Source organism: Spermophilus citellus (assembly GCF_964194105.1).
Source record: "Spermophilus citellus genome assembly, chromosome: 13".
Classification (NCBI taxonomy): Eukaryota; Metazoa; Chordata; class Mammalia; order Rodentia; family Sciuridae; genus Spermophilus; species Spermophilus citellus.
Window position 1 is genome coordinate 14746098 of NC_138193.1, and position 22978 is coordinate 14769075.

At 46.8% G+C, this 22978-nt stretch overlaps 1 protein-coding gene across 1 annotated transcript in view; it reads left to right on the forward strand.

The window, feature by feature from the left end:
• Nucleotides 1-22978, forward strand: part of MERTK (MER proto-oncogene, tyrosine kinase) — a 104535-nt gene that overhangs the window by 39877 nt on the left and 41680 nt on the right. Inside the window, exons 5-7 of the mRNA XM_081264787.1 lie at nt 12427-12513; nt 16646-16761; nt 22776-22959. Coding sequence (XP_081120913.1) covers nt 12427-12513; nt 16646-16761; nt 22776-22959 — 387 coding nt within the window. The remainder of the gene's footprint in view (nt 1-12426; nt 12514-16645; nt 16762-22775; nt 22960-22978) is intronic.

The following is a 22978-nucleotide window of genomic DNA, read 5'->3' on the forward strand; positions in this document are numbered from 1 at the left end:
TAACTGTCTCAGAATGCACTAGTTCCCCCTTCCCTGAGGTTTTGCTTTCTATGGTTTCTGTTATCCATGGTTAACCAAGGTCCAAAAATACCACATGGAAATTTTCAGAAATGTGAGGGAGAGAAAGACAGAGAGACCACACTCACATAGTTTTTATTGTAGTACATTGTGGTAATCCTCCTATTTTGCTGTTAGTTGCCATTGTTAAGCTTGCAGTGTGTCTAAGTGGTAAATGAAGCTTTACGATCAGTATATATTCTAGGAAACCCCAGTGTAGCAGGGGGCAGTACTGTCCACGGTTCCTCGCATCCCCTGCAGCGCTGAGATCTCTCCCGCTGGTAAGGGGCACTTCTGCATCAGATTCACCCCTCCATCTATTTCCAGGAGATGTCTTTGAGGCAGGACCTGAGATGATTCTGGGCACATCCTCAAGAGCTAGTTCAGTGGCTGGTGCAGGGAGGGCAGCAGTGACCAGCCGGAGGGCTCACAGGGCAGCATCGGCAAGAAGACACCTGCCCGGCACCAGGTGGAAGTGGTCACTAGCATTTCATAGAGAGCTGGACTCAGCTGTTGTAGAATTTCCAGGGTAGAGACAGATGTGACCTAAATGAAGAACTCTTACTGAAACCACTGAGTGGACGTTCTGCCCTGGTTTCTAAATGAACAGCACCCGTTGCTCAAGCACCCTTCCTAGTTGTGAGGCCGGTGAGTAGCTGGCTGCTGACTTCTCAGCAAGAGTATTTTTTTTAAGAAGGGAGACCAGGAGAGGATGGGGACAGGGGATCAGGGTGGAGGGGAGGGAAGGAAGAGGTAACAGAAAACAGAATTCACCAAATTATGTTATGTGCAAATACAAATATATCATGGAATCCCATTATTTTGTATGATTATAATGCACCAATAAAAAAGCATTTTGTTGTTGTTTTTTTTTTTTAGAAAAGAATACTTTTACTAGGATTCAGATTAATGATATCAAAAGAACTTGTTAAATGTACATTTCGATCAATTCTATTTTATGACAATTTCCATCACAATTCATATGGCCTGGGCCAGGCATGGTGTTGCAGGCCTGGAAACCTAACGGCTCTAGAGGCTGAGGCAGGAGGATCAGGAGTTCAAAGCCAGCCTCAGCAAAAGCAAGGCCCTAAGCAACTCAGTTTTGTAAATAAAATACAAAACAGGGCCGGATATATGGCTCAGTGGCCAAGTGATATGTGATATGTGTACGTTGTATAATGCTATTGAGTTAACCAAGGCTTTACCTTATACAATTACCAATTTTTGAGTTCTTTCTCCAGTGCCCCACACCCCCTCAAAAAAAAAAATTGCCTGAGCATGAGGCTGTGCGCCTTTGCTTTGGCTCCTTGGGAAGGGGGGTGATTCAGCCGGCCCAGAATCCCACAGCTCTCATCAAATGCCCGTTTACTGCAGAACGGGTAACTGGTGCTCTGCTGTGAAGGTCGGGTGATGTGATCTTGCAGCCATGGTAGACACCTGAGGCATCACCAGGTTCTTCCCTCTTCCCAGACACCTGGCAGTCACCAAGATCTGCACGTCATCGTTCTCAGATGCCAGCTCAGCCCCTCCCTCCCTCCCTCTGCTTCTGCACACTGTGGCCTTGATTCAGACTTTCCTGGCTCCTCGCCAAGACTTTTGCTGTCACATCCTAACCACGGTCCTGGGCTGCATGTCCTCGTGCCCTGTGCCGCCAGCCACCTATATAGTGAGTCATTCTCTGCTTCAGCAGAGGGATTCCTCTAAAATACCAGGTTATCGTTTCTGGCTGGACTTCCCAGTACCTGCGGGTTACTACCACGCAGTGCCTAAGGGGCGGGGGTGCTGCTCCTGAGGCCTAATGAACCTCCGGTGGGACCTCGAATGCACCACCTCGAATGCACCGCGCCCTCTTGCCAGGCCTTTGCCAGTTCTGTGAAGTTACTAGAATGGGGTTTGTATTTTTTGTGGTGCTGGAGGTGGAATCCAGGGCTCCACCTCTGAGCCCCGCCCCAGCCCAGGACTTCAGATCCCTCATGCAGAACCAGAGGAGGCTTGGGTTAGTCAGGGAGAGCCCTGGTGGCACAGGTCACCGACCGCCCGCAGGGACTCTGTCAGGCCAGCTGCTTGCTGAGTGTTCCCAGGCCTTTGGATTTTGTAACGCTGTGCAAGAACTGCAAAAAAACCCTAGTTACATCCATTTTTAACCTCGCCCAAGCTTTGGTTTGATGCCTGAGTCCCTCCCCCGGGCGCATGCTGGGGGACTGGGTCAGAGACCCCTCTGTCTTGAGCTGCCTGTGTCCCCCATCCACTGAGGAGGCTCACAGGGGGACCCAGTCCCTCTTGACACTGACCTCTGGGGGCTCTTGCCCCGTTCCTTCTACTGAGAGAATTCCACCTGGGGACGTGGGTTAGATGGGCCTGGAGGTTAAACTGCTTTGATCAAGTTTATTTATTTTTTAGTTTTTTCGCTGTGTAAGCATGTTTTTTTATTTGTTCTTTTTAGATGTACGTAACCCTAGAGTGTATTTTGACATATGCTACATATATGGAGCATAACTTCCCATTCTTGTGGTTGGACATGATGTGGAGTTTCTCTGGTCGTGTGTTCATATACGAACACAGGAAAGTGATATCCCATTCATTCCACTGTCTTTCTCTTTCTCATCCCTTCCCTTCATTCCCATTTGTCTAACCCAGTGAACTTCTCTTCTTCCCTCCTGCCCCCATTATTGCATGTTAGTATCCACCTATCAGAGACAATATTCTGCCTTTGGTTTTTTGGGTCTGGCTTATTTCACTTAACACAATAGTCTCCAGTTCCGCCCATTTACCCGCAAGTGCCATACTTTCATTCTTCTTTATGGCTGAGTAATAGTCCACTGTGTATATGAACCACATTTTCTTTATCCGTTCATCTGTTGGAGGGTACTCAGGTTGGTTCCATTGAAAAACTCATTTTGAAAAGGAAGGCCATATGCTTTTCCCCTCTCGATACAAATTTTCCTCCCCTCTGTGATGTAGAGCTGTCTTTAAGGGACAAGAGCCAAGGAGCTTTGTCTCTAGAACACCACTCTGAGGGAACCTAGCCAAACACAGGTTGCATGCGTGCTATGGAGATCACTTTCTGCCGCTGACCACAGGACCCTGGTGGAGAACAGACCAGTTCTTCCCAGGGACTCAGCAAGGGGACAGGCTGTTCCTGTAGGAGTGACTCAAGGGAGCTCCTGTTGGGTGACAGACAATTCTCTGGCCATAAATCTGTACCTGGGAGTAAAACTAGAGCCGCTTCCTCCTCCCCTCCTCCAAGCCACACGGGGCGCGGTCTCACGGGGTCTGCCTTGTGGTGAACAGCAGTGTACCCAAGCCTCTCCTGGTTTTGCTTTTTGTACCAAGAGGATGTAAGATCCTGTAACCCGTGGGTGGGGACTGGGTGAAGGGTGCACGCGGACTCCGCTAGTGTTGCAACTTCTTGTGAATCTGAAAGACTTTCAAACTAAAAAAATTTTTTTTTTCCTTTTAAAGAAGCACTTTGTGGGGGGCTCTGGGGGTGTTGCTCAAGGATGAAGCACTTGCCTAGCGTGTTCAATGTCCTGGCTTGGATCCTCAGCACCTCAAACACAAACAAACAAAAACACCCAACACCAAAAATAAATAAGTGGATGGTGTTTATTTAATAACCAATGACAGTGGAGCACATCACAGCTTAGTGCTGAAGATCTCTGGCTTGGGTGGGCATGTAGACTGGTGCCACCCTGCTGTCGTGGGCCCCTGGGCAAGCACTGAACTGTTTTCTATCAGTTAGGGACAGTGGTGGCTACTTAAGAAAATGTTTGTAAGGATTCAGTGAAATGAATGTAAAGCCCTTGTCCCAGGGGCAGTCTACAGGAATGGTTGACAGGGCTAGGGGTGGCTCTGTAGCAGGGCATGTGCCCAGCATGTACAGGATGTGCAAGGCTCCAGATTCCTTCCCCAGAACTGAAGGGGAAAAAAGGAGCCAGGCACCATGGTGCATTCCTGTCATCCCAGCGGCTTGGGAGGCTGAGGCAGGAGGATCGTGAGTTCAAAGCCAGCCACAGCAACTTATTGAGGCCCTAAGCAACTTAGCAAGACCCTGTCTCTAAATAAAACATATAAAAGGGGCTGAGGATGTGGCCCAGTGGTTAAGCGCCCTGGGTTCAATCCATGGTACCAAAAAAAAAAAAAAAAAAAAGGACTAGCATGCTTCCTGTTGGGATTTCCAATTTTTTCATGTTATTTTTGTATGCACTGGTTATTGTCCATTTCCAGCTGCCCTTTCCTTGACAGTGATGGACTTGTGCTGCTCTTACTTTTTATTTGCTAAAAACACTCGTTTTATGTTTAAATCCACATGCAGAAGATGGCTAAGCTAGTTTTCATTTTATTTAGTTGGCTATAGTATTAACATTCATTGTGATGATAGTAACAGTTACAATAGCCAGAATTTATACAAATCCATATGGAAGTTTCACAGTGCTTTCTGTAAAGATTTACTCTGAGTCTCACAGACAGCTGTGACATAGTTAGGCTTTTTTGTGGGGGATACAGGGATTGAGCTCAGGGGCACTCAGCCACTGAGCCATACCCCCGGCTTTCTTTTGTATTTTATCTAGAGTCTAGATATGTATTTTATCTAGGTGGACACCAGAAAATTTAAATGGAGGTGCAAACTTGTTCCAGGGTCTCACTGAGTTGCTTAGGGCCTCGCTTTTGCTAAGGCTGGTTTTGAACTCATGATCCTCCTGCCTCAGCCTTCTGAGCCCCCTGGGATTACAGGTGTGTACCACCATACCCCACATAGTTAGGCATTTTTAATATTTATTTTATAATCAGGAAATAATTTAGAGCTATTAAGAGACATGCTTGCTTAAAGTCTGTGCTCTGTGTAGCCCCTGGAGAGGTCCTAGTAAAACACAAGTCAGATCACATCAGTCCTCTGCTCAAAGCTCCAAGTTTCTTACCCCAATCTGAGAAAAAAGTGAAGTGAAAAAAGTGTTTCCTTTGCCAGGAGACTCCCAGCTCACCCCCCAAATTTCCTCACCCCAGGTCTTTCCCCAGAGTTCATTTCTCGAAAGAGCTGCCTCTAGCCCCTCTGCCACCTGCAATCACAGCCTGCTTTCCCACCTACCTTGACCCTCTGATCTTCTTCTGTTCCTCCATTGTACTTACCACCTTCTGACACAGCATGCAACCGACTTATTGAGATTATTGTTCATTGTCCATTTTCCTCCATGCAAATGTGAGTTCTGTAAGGTCAGGGACCTTTGTTTTATCCATGGATATCCTCAGGTCCTGGAAAAATGGTGGCTGGTGAGGACTCCGTGAGCCCTTGCTGACTGCCTCAGGCAGGACGGGGAGAGTTCCAAGTTCTGAGCCCCGCTCTTTGTCTCTGGAGGGTGTTCTTCCACTGCTGCTTTCTTTGGTGGAAAGGTGGATACCAAAAAACTTAAATGAGGCACAAACTTGTTCCTGTAGTCATTTTGCAGGGTTGCTTACTCCCCCAAGAATTGGCCTGTCTTCCTAGGAACTCAGCAGTTCCGATTGTCCTTCCCTCGAGGGGACATCCTGCTTATTGAATGTTCCTTAACAACTTCTTTTGGATCTGTGTCACAGCCATCTTTTTTCAAACTAGCAGAGGACCAAGCAAGGGGGGGCGTGAGCCTTGATCCTGGAGTTGGGCAGGAGAACTGGTGGCTGTGAGGGGGTGGCCTGGAGCAGAGCCCTGGCTCTGGCAGACTGGGGGCTTGGTGGCCTGGATGTTCAGGAGAGAGTGGGAGGCAGGGTGGAGACTTCAGAGACTTAGAGGCGTGGATGGTTTTCTCCCTGGAAAACCACAAGGGTCTGGGCTATAAAACAAACAGATCTATTCCAGTCTGGTGGTTACTGTCCATCCACAGAAGGGGAACAGGCCAGTGAGAAGAAGCCACCTTCCTAGTGCACACTCATCCCTGGTCCTTCCAGACTCAGAAGTGAGCCTCTGGGTGGGGAGCTAGTGTTGTAAACCACAAAAGTCTAACTCAAAAAACTGAGCAGGGGGGCTGCTGCTCAATGGTGGAGCGCCTGCCTAGCAGGAGCGAGTTCCTGGCTTCCGTCCCCAGCAACATACACACACAGAACATGAAGAAGTCTGTATTGGGCCCAGCAGGGTGGTGCACCCCTGTAATCCGAGTGGCTTGGGAGGCTATGGCAGGAGGATCGCACGTTCCAAGCCAGCCTCAGCAGCAGAGAAGCGCTAAGCAACTCAGGGAGACCCTGTCTCTAAATAAAATACAAATAGGGGTTGGGAATGGGGCTCAGTGGACCAGTGAGTGCCCCTGGGTTCAGTCCCCAGTAAACCCCGCTAATATGGAAGTCTGTATTGGGCTTTAAGGGTGTGTCTGGCTTGCAGGGAGGGTGCCTTCGGTTTGGTTGGGTTCTGCGTCTCTGCGCACCGGTGACCTGTCTTTGGTGTGGGTGTCCGCCCTGCTGCAGTGGTTGGCACTTCTGAGCTGGTGTGGGTGTCAGGAGGCTTGCTCTGAATTGTTGTCCTGAGCTGTGGACACTTTGCAAAGAAGCAGAGAGAAAGAAAACGCCCTCTCTCCTGACCTCCAGTGGTGCGCCCCCCCCTTCCCCTCTCCCAGGCCCAGAGGGCGTGTCCTTCACCTGCTCTAAGGACCTGCGGCTGCACCGTGGTCTTCCACTTTCTGCTCCTCACCAGGTTGGATAGATTTTGTTCTTTGTAGTGTTTCCCAAGAGTTTTGATAAGAATAACTGAAGTCCAATGGTGGGTTTCACCTGCGTGTCTGTCCCCCAGAACATAAAAAGTGTGGGTGAGTAGGTCCTGGGGCCTTCTGAGGGAGTCCCTGTGTCTCCTGGACAAGAACCTAGCCCGCAAGTTCGTGGGTGACCTGGGCATCTCCTTTGGGATCTCAGGACCTGGAAGGTTAAAAGTGACCCCTGTACAGTCTTAAGCATTATTGAGAACCCAGCCAGCTGTGGGGGCAGATGTAATGCCAGTGGCTTGGGAGGCTAAGGCAGAAGGATCACAAGTTAAGGCCAGCCTTGCAACTTAGTGAGGCCCTCAGCAACTTAGTGAGACCCTGTCTCAAAAAAAATTTTTTTAAAGGCACTAGGGATGTAGGTAGTGGTTAAGCACCTTGTATTAAATCTACAATATAAAATAAAAAAATTCTTGAGAACCCAACAGCTTTCTTTTATGTGAATTGCATCTGAATTAGAAATTAAAATGGAAAAATTTTAGAACACAAGAATACGCAGCACCTATTTCTTTTGGCTAATGGAGAGAGTTATGAGGTCATCATACAACATACAGCCTCTGGAAAACCCTTCCGGAAAATTCCATCATACATTCCTGAGACAATGAGAGCGAAAAGAACAGACAACATGCTATTATTATGAAAATGGTTTTTACTTGAGAAAGACTGACTGTGGGGAAAGGTGCGTTCTGGAAGGAGTCACTGAGCTACACTTTGAGAACGGCTGCCCTGCTATGTTGACTTGGAGCTAAGAAATTCCTGACCACTGTATCGACAGAAAATTCCAACTTTATCCAGCAAAAAAGGTGCACTACTAATAAAGTTGTCATTTTTAAGTTTAAAGATTACTTATATTGTTTTAAGCAGTTGAATCCTAACAATAAATAGAATCAACCCAGAAGTGTATTTTTGATGTCAAGAAATATCCTAGGGTTATTTATCAAAGACTTTCAAACACACACAAATGCTCTTAGGATGGAATTCTCAGGGAGAAGTACATGACTGGCGAAGAAGCTGAGCAGAATGGTGCATGCTGTGATCCCAGGAGCTCTGGAGGCTGAGGTAGGAGGATCACAAGTTCAAAACCAGCCTCAGCAACATAGTGAGGCCCTAAGCAACTCAGCAAGACCCTGTTTCCAAATAACATATAAAAAAGGGCTGGAGATGTGGCTCAGTGGTTAAGCACCCCTGGATTCAACCCCCAGTGAAAAAGAGTGTTTTCAATGGGCAATGTCAATGTTAGTGCCAAGATATTCCAGGTGGGGCTGGGTGTGGCTCAGTGGTAGAGGGCATGCTCAGCAAGTTCAAGGACAGTATTCAATACACATAAAAGATACCCAAGGTCCTCAAATTATGTTTCTTGCAACTGCTTAAGTGCCGCAGTCTGGCTGGGCACAAAATCACAAGCCACTTAAGCAGGAACAAACTTTTTGAAACTGCCACCAATGCCCCGTACGCTGGGGGTGGGGGGTGGGGGGTGGAATTGCCAACCGATGCACGTGGCGTTCTCCCCATCCCCAGAGGAAGTTCCTCCTCCGGAATTCCCTCCTACTGCACTTGTCCAATATCCATATGAATGTAAATCTTAACATAATCATATCATCTCAATGGCTAGCTGGCGTCACCTTTCAACCAAAAATGCCATGCATCATATTACTTGGCTGTGGCTCTTAGCACTTAAGTTCTTTTTTTTTTTTTTAAGAGAGAGAGAGAGAGAATTTTTTAATATTTATTTTTTAGTTCTCAGCAGACACAACATCTTTGTTTGTATGTGGTGCTGAGGATCGAACCCAGGCCGCATGCATGCCAGGCGAGCACGCTACCGCTTGAGCTACATCCCCAGCCCCTTGCAACTGCTTAAATCATGAAAATTTTTAGAATACAAGCCTCAAATATCTAAGAGGTGATATGTATTTTTCACAATTCTTTTTTGGTACAGGGGATCGAACCCAGGGGCACTTAGTCAGTGAGCCACATCCCAGCACGCCCCCCCCCCCTTTTTTTAAGACAGAGTCTTGCTAAGTTGCTTAAGGACTAAGGCTGGCCTCAAAGTTGTGATCCTCCTGCCTTTGCCTCCCAGGTCACTGGAATTATAGGCCTGAGCCACCACACCTGGCTTTTTTCTTTTTCTTTTCTTTTCTTTTTTTTTTTTTTGGTACCATGGATTGAACTCAGGGGCACTTGAACTCTGAGCCACATCCCAGCTCTATTTTGAGATAGGGTCTTGCTGAGTTGCTTAGAGCCTTGCTTTTGCTGAAGCTGGCTTTGAACTTGTGACTCTCCTGCCTCAGCCTCCCGAGCTGCTGGGATTACAGTCATGCACCACTGAGCCCAGCCTCCATATGTTTTAATTGGTGCATTATAGTTGTGTCTATGATGGGATTTGATGTTACATAGTTGTACATGCACACAATGTAACTATATTGTAAGGGTCCGGCGAAACGTCGGAGAAAGAGACCACGAGACTAGCTTCATGCAATGGCAAGGGGGATTTATTGGATCCATTCCAGCGCGCTGGGACTCCGTGCTCACTCAAGAAGGGAGAGCAGCCCGGAGCCCAGAGCAGAGGTCAAGCAGAGCTTAAGTACACTTTTTGGAGAGGGTGGGGGGCTTTGCATACATCAGAACAAATCATCATGAGGCGCGGGAAAATTGAACAACAACTCTGAAACATGATTAGTACATTCATTGGCGGGAACATGCTGGGCAGGGGTGATTGGTCACTTCTAAACTGGGTACACATTCAAACTGATTGGTTCGGGCCCTGTGACGAACTGCACAGGGCCCTAGGCTGAATGGCCAGTAGGGCGTTGTCTTAACTATCTCAGGAATCTGGGTGTAACAGAGGAACTTAATAGTACCTAATCTTTTACATTTTAATTCAAACTTTCCAGCTTAGAAACTTTACCCTTTCAATATAATTTGGCCAATATCACTCCCAGCACCCCCCCCCCATCTCCTACGTCCTGATCCCTCCTCTACTGACCTCCGTTTGACTTTCTTGAGACCATCCCACCACCACCACCATACGGTTCTTTTCCTTTTCCTCTCTGGTTTCCACATACCTTGAGGTTTCCCAACCCTTGACCTTCTGAGTTTGGCTTATTTTACAAATATAATGATCTCTAGGTCCATCCATTTTCTGGCAAATGACATAATTTCATTCTTCTTTGTGGCTGAATGGAGCTCATTGTGTATATATACCTCATTTTCTTTACCAGTGACACTTCTGTGTGCCAGAGATGCAGAATCAACCAAAACAGTAGACAGAGCTGTGTTTTTAAAACATAACCTTTTGAATTTTAGCACAGTTTCAGATCTAAAGAAAGCGGGGGGATAGGCCAAGGGATCTGGGTAAATCCCACTTTCACTTTTGCGGTCCTGGAGAAGCCAGATTTAAAGATAGGTAGTCAGTGTAGTTAGGTAAATTGGGTCTAATATGGAGTAAAATCGAAAATGAAGGCCATGTTGAGAATGGAGTCCCGGGAAAAGCAGAGCAGAATGTTAATGTCCCCAAGGCCCAGAGCCCATCCCAAAGAAATGTTTTTTTTTTTTTTTTCAGTGAATGAATGAATGCTTTTAATGATTAAAATCTTCATTAACAAGATAAACCATGATAAGTCAATATGCTATATGAGTACAAGATACTGAATCACTAACAAAGCAACAGTAGTCATGACCAACATATTATCAGCATTCAATATTTACTTATATAAATAAAAATCTGATTAAAATGGATTGGCCAATAACTATATTCATTCATGCATTAGATGGTGTATCTAAAACTCTTCTATAATATATGCTCAGCAGATAAACTACTTTTGTGATTTTTGAACAAATAAAATGAAAGAACTCTAAGGAAAATCATTTGTAGAATTTTGCCCCAGTTGATTTTACCATCAAATCTCAGCATTGAGAGATGACTATTTTCACCAAAGAAATGTTAATGAAACAGCTTTCAGCAAACTTGGAGATGCTGACCCCAAAGTCCTTCCTGCCCAGATTACTTCTTTGGCCCACCTGTGCCCCACCCTTCGGGCCTTCCCACCTACATGCCATCACTGAAACATAACTGAACAAAGGACAGGAATGGGGGGGGGGGCAGATGAAAACCTTAGCTGTAAAAAAGGGAAGAGTTCACCAAAACCTTAGCTATAAAAAGGGGAAGACTTCGCCCTTCCACGGATTCCACCTCTTGGGTCCCCTTCTTCCTCCGGGAGAAGTCTTTTCTGCTGTCCTTAATAAAGCTTCTACTTTCCACTCTGACCTTGCCTCGGCTGCTTCTCTGGTGTTATACTTCAACATTGGGGAAGCAAGGATGCTAAACAACGGTAACACTGGCATCACCATCACGTGGGACGTCTGTCACAACTGATGCGCCATTCCTGATGCCTCCTGGTGACTGAGTTCAGGTTTCCTTTGTCACTACCTCTGTCCTTTGCTTGTCCCAGGATTTCATTCACGATTCCACATTCCGCCCTCTCCCCTGTACCTTTCTGTTTCTCAGACTTTCCTTGTGTCCTTGACCTTGGCCCTTTCCAGGTGTTTGCAGCAGGTTGCACTTTCCTTAGGATCGCACTGGGCTTTCTCCTTCCAGGAGGAAGCCCCGGCCGGAGGTGCTGTTCCCATATCATGTGGACTCCGAGTGCTGATTTTATACTTGGGGTTATAATGCAATGCTACGCTATCTTCTTGCTCAGATTGTTCCAGTTTGGCCGTTGGAAACTCTTTCAGGGCCATGGTGGTGCACGCCTGTAATCCCAGCAACTCGGAGGCTGAGGCAGGAGATTTCCAAGTTCGAGGCCAGCCTCAGCAATTTAGCGAGGCCCTAAGAAACTTAGACCCTGTCTGAAAAGAAAAGGAAAAAAAGGGCTGAGGATGTGGTTTGGTGGTAGAGCACTTGCGGGTTCTATCCCTGGTACTATCAGAAAGAACTGCTTGCGTGGGCTCATCCCTTGGATGTGCCGTCGAGTGGTACATGCCCGGTCTGGGTGATTTCGCTCTGCTCCTGCCCTGACCGAGAGCCGCCCTTATTCCACGCAGCCCTGGTTCCTTTGGTTGGAGGGTGGTTTTAAAAGCCAAGATCCATTTCTCAGGTGTCTCTCACCTCTGAAGTGATGGACTCTTCTTCCTTTGGCTCGGCGTCTTCCCTCCCTTTAGTTACAGGGCCTGTGTTCACTTAGCAATTCTCTGGGAACCCATCAGTTGTTGCTGGTAGCAGAGGCTTCACGGCTTCACGGCAGAAATGCTGACCCTGTGCTCTCACCCTGCTCTCCCTGGTATTCTGAAATGTCCCCCACAGAGTGACATGGGTATAGTGGAACCGGCTGACCAGCCTCAGAACCCACTCTTCTTGGTGCTGGGACAGCGAGTCTGCCCTCTCCCCGCAGTATTGCAAGTCTGACCAACGCTGCCGCCTCCCCAGTCAGAGCCTGGAGGGGAAGGAGCTGCCTTTGGGGTGCAGGGCTGCCTGCCTTGGGACCAGGGGCTTTTCTGTGTTCATGGTTTGGTCGTCTGCAGTCTGCACACCTTCTCACTGAACTCTGTGCTTTGGGCTTGAAGCGGTGAGCCGAGAAATGGTTGAATGCTGAGCCCAGGATTCCAGTAGGAGTGGCCCATCCCCTACTCCAGGTCTCATGGTGCCTTCCCACTGCAGGTCTGACGGAGATGGCGGTCTTCAGTTGCGAGGCCCACAACGACAAAGGGCTGACCGTGTCCGAGGGCGTGCAGATCAACATCAAAGGTGAGCAGCATGGCCAGGGCCCGCGGGCTTGGGGCTGGGGTGCCCGGGGTAAGCTCCTGTAGATAGCTGCTCCCGTCCAGCCCTGGCTTTCCACTGACTTTCTTTATGGCCTCGGACAAGTCACTTCACCTTTGTGACTTCAGCCTTCGGTTCTGAAAAACGGAGATAATTATAGAACCTACATATTGTCCAGGCTTAATGATCGAATGCAAATAAAGGGCTCACACAGTCCTAGCACAGCCAGGCGCGGTGGCACACGCCTGTAACTCAGCAGCTGGGGAGGCTGAGGCGGGAGTATCGTGAGTTCAGCGTCAGCCTCAGCAACTTGGCCCTAAGCAACTCAATGAGACCCTGTCTCTAAATAAAAAATAAAAAGAGCTGGGGATGTGGCTCGGTGGTTAAGTGCCCTGGGTTCAATCTCTGGCACTAAATAGTAATAATAATAATACCTGGCACATAAGTCTTTGGTAAACACAGCAGCTCTGACATGTTCACCTCTGAGCATAGTAGCTCCTACCTCCACCTCCACCCTGAGCTTCTCCCAGCAACTTTGAAGAGCCCTGGAGGAGGGATTGCTTGAGGAGTCAGTCCAGGGAGTAGACTCTGTCCTTCCTGGGCCACCTGGGCCTGACACAAGTGTCCCCAGCTGTTGACTTAGAGGGAGGAGCCGGGAGGAGAGAGCAATCACAGTCTGTCTTCTGTGAGGCCCAGCTCCTGCTCCTCCTCCTCCTCTCCCTGCTTCCTGTGAGCTTGGATTTCAGTGGGGCTGAGTGTCCTGCACTGGGAATGACAATGACAGAAACAGGTTGGGGAGACCTTCCAACCCTCCACATGGCCTCCCTCCTCTGGAATCCAAGGGTGTGGTAACCAGAGGAAGGGTCACCCTAAAGCCACCGTGTCTCTTCGCACGTCTTTTTCCTTACTCTTAGAATCCAAGCACACCTCGTGTTTTGCCATCTGATCATAATTTAGATATATATTATAATAATGTTATATCATATATCATATGCATAATATATTATAAATCATATACATAAAATATATTATAATTTATATAATAAATAATGTGTATTCATATAATATATGGAATAACAACTTATTATTAATCATGTTATTAATTTTAATATAAAATTAATACATATCTGTTACTAATTATATTACTAATATTATTAATAAATAACATAGATTACATAAATGCATCATATGATGCATATTACATATACATATATTATATAATTTGGATACATCGCATACACTGGAGAGGTAATATTGGGACCGTGTTTCTTTCATCTTATCCTTGGGGAAACAATGCAGGAAAGAAGCAGCTTGTTTGAGCTGGTGCTGGTCGAGGTTGGCACACAGGAGAGGGGTGCAAAACTACAAAAGAAACTCTTCTTCTCTTTTGCTGATTTTAGTTTCAGCAGGTCGTCTGTCCGGACAAAGGCTGTGAAAGTGCCATGTTATTTTTTTGTTGTTGTTGTTTGTTTGTTTTGTTTTTGGAACCAGGGATTGAACTCAGGGGCACTTGGCCACTGAGCCACATCCCCAGCCCTATTTTGTATTTTATTTAGAGACAGAGTCTCACTGAGTTGCTTAACGCTTCACTTTTGCTGAGGCTGGCTTTGAACTCACAATCCTCCTGTCTCAGCCTCCCAAGCGGCTGGGATTACAGGTGTGTGCCAACGCACCCGGCTTTGAAAGGGCGGTTTCTAAAAGTTCACTGGAACTTTTTTAAAAGTGAGCAAACTCAAAGTGATCCCTGGAGGAAGGGTTTAACTTCCTTCCTTTTTTACAAGTCCCATTATGACAGTTCCAAAAGATATGTTGGGAATTTCAGAAATCTGTGAGTGGGTGTAAATTTGTAAAGAATCTTGTTTCCCAAACTTGTGTTTGGGCTTTCATTTATTTTAAAATTTATGTCAGAGCAACCAAGATCCCCTTTTTCTGAATTATTCTTGCTATGAAGCCGGGCACAGTGGTGTTTCCCTGTAATGCTAGCTCTCTGGAAGCGGAGGCAGGAGGGTTGCAAGTTCAAGGCCAGCCTTAGCAACTTAGTAAGATCTTGCCTCAAAAATGTATATCTGTATAAAGAAAGTGCCGGAGAAGTAGTTCTGGGGTAAAGCTCCCTGGGTTCAATTCCTGGCACCTCCTGCAAAGTGTTATTGCTGGAATGTATGTGGTCAGATTTGGATCTAGAAGAGGCAGGTCCATCAAGGTTCCCTGCTGAACGTGGCCCAGGCCACCCCCTGCTGTCCCCTGTTGTTCCTTCCCTCCCCACCTAGCTCAGGCCACACATTTGACCTTGTCTTGCCTCACCCCAGCCTCACGGAGCAGGTATTCCCCGTCCCCATTTACACAGAAGGGACTGTGTGTAGAGCAGGTATGTCACAGTGCCCAGGCCATGCCTGGGCAGGTGGTGGACTAGCCTCCCGGGCCTGTGGGTGCTCCCGCCCGTCTGCCTATGTCACTCACAATAGGCCTCCCTCCTCCTGGCCGAGGACACAAGCTCTGGGGTCGTGCAGTCCTGAGCTCAGGGCCTTCTGTTGCTTATACCCCTCTGTGACCTGTGGCAAGTTTTAATTTCTCTGTGCAGTTTCCTCATCTGCAGGAAGGGACTGTAAGGCCAGCTCTCTAATAGGGTTTTAGCTACAATCAAATGACACAAAATGGCCTATGGTAAGCTCACAAGAATGCTGGTCATCGTCTTGTATTAGATTAAATTTTACTGACAATTAAGTTCAATGTGAAAAGACGAGATGCCCCAAGCTTTCAAATCTCCTTTGGATTGTCATTGAGATAGCCCTCCCTGTCCCACAGGGGACTTAGGTGGCTGCAGGCACACTGTGGCAGGAACCTGGCCCCAGCAGAAGCAGTTGCCCTGTCCTCTGATTCTCACCTGTGGCCTAGTGGAAAGCTGATCCCCTACACAGGCACGCGTCACACGCACACACACACACACATGCACACGGACACACACGGACACACACATGCACACGCACACACACGGACACATACGGACACACGCACACACACACACATGCACATGGACACACACGCACACACATGGACACGGACACACATATGGACACAGACTCGCACACGGACACACACACATGCACACGGACACACATATGGACACAGACTCGCACACGGACACACACACATGCACACGGACACACATGCACATGGACACGCACACTCACAGACACATGCACACGGACACATGCACACAGACACACACGCACACACACACACCACACGAACACACACGCACATGGACACACACACGCAGCCCTGTGCCACCCTCTCGTCTACTCACAGGGCCCTCTTGTCATTGGTGGTTGCAGTCAGCTTTTGTGTTGTTGGGACCAAAATGACCGACAAGAGCGACTTAGGAGAGGAGTAGTTTATTGGGGACTCAGTTCTGGAGGTCTCAGTGCCTAGATGGCCGACTTTGTAACCTGGGCCCCAGGTGACGCAGCACAGTATGGTGGAAGGGTGTGGTGGACAGAGAGCTCAGGTCACAGCCACCAGGAGAGAGAGAGCTCTGCTCACCAGGGACAAAAATATAAACCCCAAAGACATGTGACCTGCCTTCTCCAGCTGCACCCTACCGGCTGCAGTTACCACCCAATTAACCCAGGTCACTGGATTAATCCACTGATTAGGTTCCGGCTCTCACGATCTAATCATTTCGCCTCTGACTATCCCCACAGTGCTTCACACCTGAGTTTTCTTGGGATCCCTCATATTCCAACCATCATGGTGCCAATGTGGGCCTCCCTACGGGGCTGTGCACTTCACAAAGGCAGGGCTGTGGCTCTCGTCCCTGTTCACTGCACCAGTATCCAGCCAAGTGGCCTCACAAGCAGTGTCAAGAATACGCACTCAGTGAAGGACAGGAAGCCCTCCACGTGGCTTCTCAGGGATGAGAGAAGTGGCCGAGTCCTACTTCCCAGGCATAGGCAGAGCCCTCCCATTGCTGGAGGGACGTTGCCCTACAGTCCAGCTGGCTCCTCTTGGAAACGGGGTCCTCGTGCTGATCGCAAGACACAAAGTAGTAAAGCGCACTTGTTCAGTGGCTTTGGCCTCCAGGGCTCACGACTGTGCTTGTGCCTTTGTGTTTCCCTAGCAATTCCCTCCCCGCCAAAAGAAGTCCGCATCCACAAGAGCACGGCTCACAGCGTTCTCATCTCCTGGGTCCCAGGTTTTGACGGATACTCTCCATTCAGCAATTGCAGCATCCAGGTAAACCTCGCAGAGTGCCCTGCAGGACTTGCTCCCCGTCCTGCCTCCTGAGCCCCGCTCTGCCAGCTTCCCCTACGGGATCCACATGCCTCGACTCCCCAGCTAGTGTCCACCACCCTCTGTCCACCATGTGCTTCCTTCTCTTTCACTGCCCAGCACCCAACCAGAAGAAGGCTTGTTTCCAAGGGAGAACATCATGAGACCAGGGAAAATTCTTTTTTTTTTTAATACCTGGAATTGAACCCAAGAATGCTTTACCACTGAGCCACATCTCCAGCCCTTTTTTATTTATTTATTTTTATTTAGAAACAGGGTCTCGATGAGTTGCTTAGGGCCTCACTAAGTTACTGAAGCTGACCTTGAACTTGCCATCCTCCTGCCTCAGCCTCCCGAGTCTCTGGGATTACAGGCTTTTGCTATCTCGCCCAGTGAGATTCATTTTTAATTACAGAAACACATTCCTGATGAGAGAAGCCCATTTCTCCTGGGCTGGTGCTGTGAAGGACCAACAGGCCAGCAGCACACAGGTCACCCGCTGCTGTTAAAAGTAGCACCTAGCCAGTGTCTCCCAGGGGACCCTGGGGATTACAGGCCTTGGTGACTCTTGAGCCATTTTTAACCACTACTTACAACCAGCATAAAAGAGTGCTGTCAGAAATATAGGCTGACCGTCCTAAAATGGTACCTTGGCCTGATGTAAGCTCTGCTCCCGGGCATTCCTTTCACAAAAATGGAAACAGTGGCATTAACACTACTGTTTACCCAGTGGCCACAATGGCCCAGGGACTTTGCAGACGCCTGACTAGAAATACAGAGTGCTTCAGGGTCCGAGCCCTTCCACAGCCTCTGAGCGGCAGAACTGAGTGGCATCCTGGGCACCTGTGACACCCAAAGCAGAGCTGGGACCCCTGTGCTCCGCAGCCCGGGGAGCATCTGCGTGGAGCAGGTCACCAAGCACCAGGGTCATCTGCTGATCACGAGAGTGCATTCTGCCGTGCGTGTCACCCACGGGGCAGGGATGGTCCTGTCTTCTAAATGCCTTGTTTATTACTTAAAAAGTCTCACCCTCACATAGGCCAGCCTGCCAAGTCAGGGAAGTGGCTTCTGAAGAATGTTGTCAACCAGATGTTTTTGATAGCAAACAATTACTTTCTCTGCCCTTAGTGCCTCCTACTCTATTTAACAGCTGTCCCTTCTCTGAGGAATAAAAATAAGCATTATCCCTAAAAATAACCTTCACCCTATCCCACCATTGGAAGCCTGGCTTAATTTTTTTTTTTTTTTAGATAGATTAAGAATTTTTGTTGTCAAAACTTTAAAAATTTCAGTAGAAAATTTAGGTTCATATATTTTGGCTTTGTTGAAGAGTAGACAACATTTTTTTAAACGTGTCAATTTGATTCAATTAGCATTGTTCAAAATTATTAATACATTTCCCATATTAAATTTAAGAACATTTTTCAACAAAAGAAATCTAAAAAATAATAAAAAGACAAATTACAAGTGGGAGAAGATATTCCCAACAATTACAAAGTAATAATATCAGAAGATTTAAAAAATAAAGACGGACCAGTAAGAAATGCAAGATTGACTCAACTGAAAAATTGTGGCCAATATAGATGAGGCCTTGTACTGAATAAAAATAAAACATAAGAATAAAATTATTGGAAATCAGCAAAAATTTTAATATGACACAAATACCATTTACATCCATTCTACTGACAAAGACTATGTGATAATACCAAATGTTAGGAGGGATGTGGCCATGGAGAAGCTCTTATACATAAAAGTATAAATAAGTACAAATATTTTCAAGAGTTTAACATTATCACATATCCTGGCTTAATTTTCGTCCACCTTTTTTTTTGTAAACCTCCCAGGTACCAGCACGCTATCATCAGGGATAGCCTTTTTTTTTTTTTTTTTTTTTTTTTTTGTGGCAGAAGGAATTGAACCCACGGCCTCATGCAAGTACTCTACCACGGAGCTACATCCCCAGCCAATAGCCACCTTTCTTTAAACACTTTTTTTTTTTTTAGGTTTATTTCATATTCTGTAACAGTTACCCATCTAAAGCATACAGTCCAATGGTTTTGAGTATATTCCCAACCACACCACCATCTAATTGCGTCTATAGTCATAAGAGCTTTTTATTCAGCTTTTTATGCTTTCTTATGATAGCTCTTTTTGATTTTTGTTATTAGCATCTTGCTGGCTTAATGAGTTGGGAAGTATGCCTTATTTCTTGAATATTTAAATCTTTTAAATGAATCCATCAGCAAAGCCAGCTGGTCCCTGGTTTTCTTTCTGGGAAGATTTTTAATATTAGTTCGGTGTTTTTACTTGGTGTAGGTCTACTCAGATTTCTATTTCTTCTTGAGTCAGTTTTGATAGTCTGTGTGTTTCTAGGAATTCAATCATTTCATCTAAGTTTTCTAATTGTTGGTCTACCATTATTCATAGTATGCCATTATAATCCTTTTAAATTCTTTGAGGTTCATAGTAATGTCCTTCCTTTCATTCCTGATTTTAGTAATTTGCATCTTCCCTTTCTCATTTTTCTTGATCAGTCTAGCTAAAGATTTGCCAGTTTTGCTGATCTTTTTTGAACAACCAACTTTGTTTCTTTGAAATTTTTTCTGTTGTTTTTCTGACCTCCATCCTATTCCTTTTTGCCTTAGTCTTCAATTTCTTCTGTTTGCTCCAGTTTAATTTTCTCTTTATTTTCTAATTTCCTGAGGTAGACCATTAGGTAATTGATGGGAGATTTCTTTTTAAGTAGAGGCATATATGCTATGCATTTCCCTCTCAGCACTGCATTAGCTGCATCACATAAAGTTACTTTTTGTTGTGTTTTGAGTCATCTCAAGTTTTTTGTTTTTGTCTTTTTCCCTGGCGTTTCATCTTAGTCCTCTTGGTTATAGGAGTATGTTGTTTAATTTCCACGTAGTTGTACAAACTTCACATTTTCTTCTTTTGCTGATATCTAATGGAATAACATCGTGTCTGGAGAATATACTTATTATGATTTCAGTAATTTTAAGTTTGTTAAGGAGACTGTTTGAGAGGCACTCGAGAAGAATGTGTATTTGGCTGTAGTTGGTGGCGTGTTCTACACGTGGTGGGTCAAGTTGGTTGGTGGTCTCATTGGTCTTCTGTTCTCTTGTTGCTCTTCTGCCTAGTAAGCCTATCTGTAACTGGAAGTGGAAAATTGAGGTCTCAGCTTTTGTGAGGGGGGACCCCTGGGGATGGAACCCTGGGCCTTACGCATGCTGAGCACGTGCGTGCTCTGCTGCTGAGCGACTCCCCCAACCCCTCAAGTTTTATTTTTGAGTTGTCTATTTCTCCCTTCAGTTCTATCAGTTTCCTCATCATGTGTTTTAGGCCTCTATTATTAGGAACATGCAGAGCGTGTTTCCCTAGAAGTCGACATTTTTCATTTATAACGTCACTGACATGTGGACCAGCCCTTTTCAAATGGGCCCCGCTAAACGGGGGTTGCCTTCTCTCCTGAGGGCTGTTAACTTGAGGGGGGCTCTGAGGAAGACCCTCCCCACACCTCGGGGGGGGGGGTGTCAGGGTAGATGTGAGGTAGGGAGGGATGGCTGGAAGGACTGGGAGTGCCAGGCACCCCTGAAGGTGGGAGATGGTCACAGAGAAGCCTCCCCTGCTCTGTCTGTGCCGTGGCTTTTGTATCGTGAAACGTCACCCTAGGACAGCCCGAGGCCAGGCCCTCTTGCCCATCTTGGATCCTGTCCTCCTTTCCTCTCCACTGGGACTGCTAGACTTAGCACACAGGAACACAGGACACAGTGCTCTATGATTTATCTGTACTAAAAATTATTTGAAATTCGTATTGAACCGAGTGTCCTTTTTTCCTTTAGCAGGTCTGGGTTAGTGGGATGGGCCCCAGGAGTTACCCTTGTACCTTTTGCTGATGAAGAGTGAATCCCCATTCCTGAAACCACCAAGTATGGCTCTGTGCTTTGCTACAATTTTAAACTCTGACTTGGTAACAAATGAATGTTCTGGAGGAGATTCAGATCCACACACTAGCAGGACACACCCTTCTGCTTCCTTTGTTCCTGACGTTAGGCCCTTCCGTCACCCATTTTTGGGCCACATGCTCCATGTCTAATTTTAGCTCTGGCACCTAGTCCTTGCCGCTCCAGGCCCTCTCCCCAGGGACCATGAGAAGGACCTTCCAGAAGCTCGGCTCCTTCCAGGGGCGTGCTGTAGGAGTGTGGGTGCCTGGGGATGCTCCACCTGTGGCTCTGGAAACCGGGTGGGGACAGAGCCAGCCTCATCCTCATGGCTTGTCACAGGAAGGAGTGTGTACTCCAGTGCGAGAAAACAAAGAGTCAATTCTGCCGCCCAAGATAAGCACAGGGCCCTGTTTCTCTACCGGTGGCTCCTCGGGACAACTGGTACCTTCCTGTTCCCCACAGGATCTGAGTCAGAGGTGGAGCTCGGCCCCCACCCCCTCACGGCACCCACCAGGGGATGTAGAGTTCCAAAATGGTCATTTCTGGCCTGCTGCCCTACACTGCAACCCGTATCCTGAAATTACAGCACCGTGCATTCCCATCCCATAATTGCACGCCTGTTATTAAGGGCAAGCAATATCTTATGGAGTGGAGATTTTTTTTTCCACATTGCTGTTAGTTTTACATGGTACTGTCTGTCTTTTCAGATTTTATAAGTATTCATGTTGTAGAAAAAAACATGCAGTGGGAGAAAAAGAAATCTCCTATCACCCCAACCCCAAACAGGAGGTGTGCTTGAGGAAAAGAGGTAGCTTTGGCCCAGGACTGGAGTTTTTCTGGGTCTCTTGCTGTGCACACAGACATTTAGAGAGAGGTGTGGGGAGGCTTGTGGTGTGTGCAGGAAGGGATGAGGAAATCCGTGTTTAAAGGAGATTTGGAAAAACCTTCTGGATGAAATGTAAATGGTCCTTTGCTGTATCTCCCCCCCCCCCCCAAATGCCATAAAATTTGCATTACCTGTGTGTGCTTGTGGAGTTGAGTTTCTATTTGAGTGCAGACGGGAAAGAAGAAAGGGCACACTGCTGAAATTAGCTTCAGAAAGGCAAGAGTGTGGATTCTCAGGCTACATCATATAAAGAACATAAATTTTAAAAAGTGAAGCCAACAAATCCATCTACCCAGAGGAAGATCTGGAAAGCATTGTCTTTAAAGGGCCAGAGGGTAAATATTTTAGGCTGTGCCAGTCATATGCAGGGTATTGCCTGTGTTGCATATTCTGTGAAACATCTGGAATATGAGATCAGGAATCGAGGTGGGGCCAGGTGGGGCAGAGGGACATGCCTGTAATCCCAGAAACCTGGGAGGCTGAGGAAGGAGGATCATAAATTCAAAGCCAGCCTTAGCAACTTAGCAATGCCCTAAGCATCTTAGCGAGACTTTGTCTCAAAATGAAAAATAAAAAGGGCTGGGGATGTGGCTCAGTGGTTAAGCATCCCTGGGTTTAATCCCCAGTACCAAAAAAAAATTAATAATAATGATAATAATAATAGAAGTGGGTCTGGGATGGGATGGGGTTGTGGCTCAGTGGTACAGCACTTGCCTAGCATGTGTGAGGCCCTGGGTTTGATCCTCAGCACCACATAAAAATAAATAAATTAAATAAAGATATTGTGTCCAACTACAACTAAAAAATAAATGTTAAAAAAAAAGAAGTGGGTCTGGGAGAGGAGGGATTACCTTATTTTATCTTCTAGTATAATGTGAGCTATAACCATTATGATATAATCATACTTAGTTGCTTTGTTAACTACCACAGTGAGAATCTTTAGGATAGGCATTTCCCACCATCCCCAATGGCTACCCCAGTAGCTTGAGCAATGGTGGAAGAAGTCGTGTGTGCCCTGAGAGGAAGCAGATCTGTCCCTGTCCAGGTGCAGAGGAAGGGCCATGTGCAGAGGATGGCATTTGTGCCAGATTGAGCATTCCCACCCTCTGACTAACGCTGGTCCGTACCTTCACTTTATTCAGGTCAAGGAAGTTGACCCGCTGAGTAACGGCTCGCTCATGACCTTTTACACCTCGGCCACCCCACATCTGTATCAGATCGAGCAGCTGCAAGCCCTGGCTAATTACAGCGTTGGCGTGTCCTGCATGAATGAGATAGGCTGGTCAGCAGCGAGCCCTTGGGTTCTGGCCAGCACCACCGAAGGAGGTAATTCCTGGGACTCACG